A 4,114-nucleotide genomic window follows, 5' to 3' on the forward strand; every position below is an offset into this window, starting at 1 on the left:
TATATATATATATATATATATATATGTATATGTGTATATGATGTGCACGTACCAGCAGCTGTTTATTAAGATTTATGTTGAGCTCATGTTTTTAGCCTCGGTGAGTCTTTCTGCTGGTCTCGGTCTCAGAGATGATCTCTTATATTCCAGGACTCTGGTCTGTCCTGGTCTCTGTCAGATCAGAACGTCACCCTCCTGGTTCCGTCTTCAGCCGCCGTCGGCAAGATGTCCTCAGAGGACAAAGCCTTCTGGACAATGAAGGGAAACCTGCCGAGTCTCATCAGGTGACACCGCCACCACAAACTGACGTTTAACGAGCCTCATGTTCTGATGTTCAGAGTGTTTTATTAACCATCTGTCCTGTTTCACAGAAACCACGTCATCCCAGGTAACTATCCGTTATCCAGTCTGAGCAGCACTTCCTCTCTGATGTCCCTTCTCAAGACTACACTTCCTGTTTCAACAACCAATGAGGTGAGTCCACAGAGGAGATGGTTTCATGTTGTGTCTGCCCACTAAACCAGATTAAAGTTTCATTTTAGATATAAAACTCAAAGTCTGACTGTTACCAAACGTCCTGTCACCTCTGTTGGTTTCATGTAGTTTATTAGATATTTATTTATAGAAGAAACCGACTGTGTGTGTGTGTGTGTGTGTGTGTGTGTGTGTGTGAGAAGGTTTTATTTTGTAACACTGATGTTCAGATTTGATTCAGAGTGTTTGTTGTCTCAGCTCACAGCTGTCGGAGGAGCAACCATCATCACATCCAACGTAGCTGCTACCAATGGACTGATCCATGTCATTGATAAGGTGCAAAGCTAACGATGCTAATGATGCTAACAATGCTAATGATGCTAACGACGCTCTAAGCTGACAGCCTAGTGGAACTTGTGTTTGTGTGTCTGCAGGTTTTGGTTCCTGACAGGAAGCGGAGTGAGGGTCTGCTGGCGACTCTCGGTCTGAGGCCAGAGTTCTCTCTGTTCACGTCGTATCTCATCGTACGAACACACAAACACCTTGTTTAACTCTGGGGTCACGTCTGTGATGTTTGTTTACAGTGTTTCTCTGTCGTCTTCTTCAGGATTACAACTTGACGGACGAGATCGAACAGGCGGACGAGTTCACTGTATTTGCTCCAACAGACGCTGCTGTCACTGATTACCTCAACAAAATGGCTGCCACTGCCCTGGTACAGTACAGCAGGATGAAACATGTTGAGGAGTGTATTCATGATAAACTGGACAGGGTCCTCGTTAACCCTCTGAGACCCACATTGACCCATTTATGTATTATTTTGTGGGAGACAGCAGGTCAGCATAGAAGTGCTTTACATCACCTTAAAGATGGAAACCTGAAGATGAATTTGAGATGCAGCTCAGCGCTGTGTGTCAAGTTTTTATACTCGTACATCTGTAATGAACATTTTGTTTTGGTTAGGCGTCTATTCAAACTGTCAAGGTTTAGAGTGTATAAGGGCTCAGATCATTATGAGGAAGTATATGAGAGCTGTTCCAATGCTCATTTATGTCTCATAAGCTGTTGCAGCAATTTTTGGATTGCTACCATTTGGGTGCGAAATTTAAGTGAGTTTTTATCCCTCAAGAACTGATAGAAATGTTCAAAAATCTGCTAGAATATCACATTAACACAGACTGTGAGGAACACCACAGAAAAAAAAATCACGCTGTGATTTAGAGTCAAAAACTTTGACATTTGGAGAATTCTGTAAGAATGCATTTGTAGTTTGTGTCTGTGATTATGCTCAAGGTCACTAGAGGTCATTTTATACACGCAGGCCAAGTTTAAATGAAATGGTACCACTACAATAAGATGGCTGCTGTGGGGACTAACATCATCACACATCAATAAAACTGGACTCATTGAATCCACAAGAGTCTCATCTTTCCAGTCAGACCTGACTGATGTGATTCCAACACAGTTTATGGAGCCCAGTCTGCAGAGATATTCAGTTACAATAGGTCAGAACCACCGTATGAGACTAACATAAAGTGTGCATGTCTGTAGCTAGGCTAGCATAACAAATTCCTCAGGTCTTCTAGTTTTATATTATACCTGTATCATCATTTTATCTTCCTCCAGTTGGACAGTTTTGTTTATGTTTGTTACAGAAGTGTAACTTGAGACGACTCCTTTAAACTGATGTTAGTAAGTAACGCAGTGTACAGGGCAGAATACACTGAAACTTTACTTCTTAACAACTCTGTGGTTAATGTGTGTTTAGGTTCAAAGCTACCTGGTTATAGTTAGAAAAAGATCATCTTTTGGCTTAAAGTACCTGGTGTAGGACTGTCCCTGCTGTGAGTGCAGCAATGTCTTGGTAAAACAACAACTACTTTTTGTGACAATATGCCTGCTGGACACATCGTGATGTTTTTTGTTCCACAGTCCCCGCTGTAAACACAGCGACAAGTTGCTGAAAAACACCCATGTTTGAAGGCTAAAAAGCCGCTGGAAACACAGCAAAATGTCTGTAAAAAAAAAAACAACTGGTTCAGTAGTTTGTTGGTGCTGAACAGTGTCTGCAGGTGTCTCAGCAGGTGTCTCTCCAGGTGTCACACCATCCACCATCCCCACCACCTGCTGATGACACAGTCAGCTCAGGCACTACGTCACTTTAGAAACGTTCTGCATTTAATGCAGTGAAAAAAAATATTTTTCTATCTTCTCTTCGTTCATGAGCAACTTCTCAGGAAGATTTTGATGCTGGATTAACAAAGTTAAGTTGGTCCAAATGAAGCAAAAATAAAGTATAAGCAGTGATTGAAAGCTGTGATGTGTACATAAATGTGTCTGTGCTTTTATTTTGATGGCGTAAACAGGATGTGAATACGACTCGTTACCATGTGGTGGCGTCGGAACGTCTGCTGAAGACCGACCTTCAGTCTGGAGGGTACAAACAAACGCTGCTCGGATTCTCCTTCCAGCTCGGCATCTTCCCCCGAGACGGAAAGGTCTGATCAATAATCTCTCACATGATCACATGATCAGCTGATCGATACGATCTGACCCGTGTGTGTGTGTGTGTGTGTGTGTGTGTGTGTGTGTGTGTGTGATTCTCATCAGCTGTTTGTGAACGAGGCTCAGATAAACTCCTCCAACATCCTGAGTGGTAAAGGAGTGATCCACGGCCTGTCGGCTGTCCTGAACATCAACAGGAACCGCTGTGACGACGCCACGTACAACAAAGTCCTGGTGAGGTCATCACATGTCACATCACATGTCAGTATCAGTATGACTGTGAGTAGTTTCAGACTGACACCAACTGAACTTTGTCTCTTCTCTCCAAAGGGAACTTGTGTCGACTGTTTGTTCCCGCAGGGTAAAATCTGTCCCAACGACACCGTCCCAGACGTAAGATTTATGACTAACACTCAAACACATGACATCATATTATTTATATGATGTTTAATTTTGTAAATTTTGACAGTAGTCAAACAAACAGTCCAACAGACTATCAGACTGTACGAACAAAAGTTTCAGCAGCTGTTAGATTTTAAACTCTCTGACTAACAGGAGGTGTTGTTACAGTTCGTCCTTCATCACATCTGTTAGTTTTATCAGGATTTAAAAGTTTGGCTCATAAAAACCAGAGCAAACACACAACAGGCAGAAAAAAAACTCAGTTTATATGCAGACGACTTGATTTTATATTTAGGTGAGCCCAGTCTCACTCTGAAATACAGCGCTTAGGCAGTGACTTGTGGTGTAAGAAACAAAAAAAAAGGTGTCCTTTAACATCAGCATGATATGCGACCAGATGCCATTATAGTTATTATGGCGGCATCAGGGGAAAACACAGCGGGACAAGGTCGCAAGTTAAGGCAGCAAAAATCCGAATGGTTACGTTTAGCCGACACACACACGTGGTTACGTTTAGCCAACACACACACGTGGTTAGGTTTAGCCGACACACACACGTGGTTAGGTTTAGCCGACACACACACGCGGTTACATTTAGCCAACACACACACGTGGTTACGTTTAGCCAACACACACACATGGTTACGTTTAGCCGACACACACGTGGTTACGTTTAGCCAACACACACACGTGGTTACGTTTAGCCAGCACACACACGTGGTTACGTTTAGCC

General features: G+C 42.7%; 1 protein-coding gene across 2 annotated transcripts in view; it reads left to right on the forward strand.

The window, feature by feature from the left end:
- Window positions 1-4,114, forward strand: part of stab2 (stabilin 2) — a 52,143-nt gene that overhangs the window by 25,096 nt on the left and 22,933 nt on the right. For both annotated transcript variants that reach the window (XM_050036674.1, XM_050036675.1), the window contains exons 29-36: window positions 151-284; window positions 372-474; window positions 733-810; window positions 909-998; window positions 1,082-1,189; window positions 2,841-2,972; window positions 3,085-3,213; window positions 3,310-3,372. In XM_050036674.1, the coding sequence (XP_049892631.1) occupies window positions 151-284; window positions 372-474; window positions 733-810; window positions 909-998; window positions 1,082-1,189; window positions 2,841-2,972; window positions 3,085-3,213; window positions 3,310-3,372 (837 nt within the window). The remainder of the gene's footprint in view (window positions 1-150; window positions 285-371; window positions 475-732; window positions 811-908; window positions 999-1,081; window positions 1,190-2,840; window positions 2,973-3,084; window positions 3,214-3,309; window positions 3,373-4,114) is intronic.

Source organism: Epinephelus moara, chromosome 23, assembly GCF_006386435.1.
Source record: "Epinephelus moara isolate mb chromosome 23, YSFRI_EMoa_1.0, whole genome shotgun sequence".
Classification (NCBI taxonomy): Eukaryota; Metazoa; Chordata; class Actinopteri; order Perciformes; family Serranidae; genus Epinephelus; species Epinephelus moara.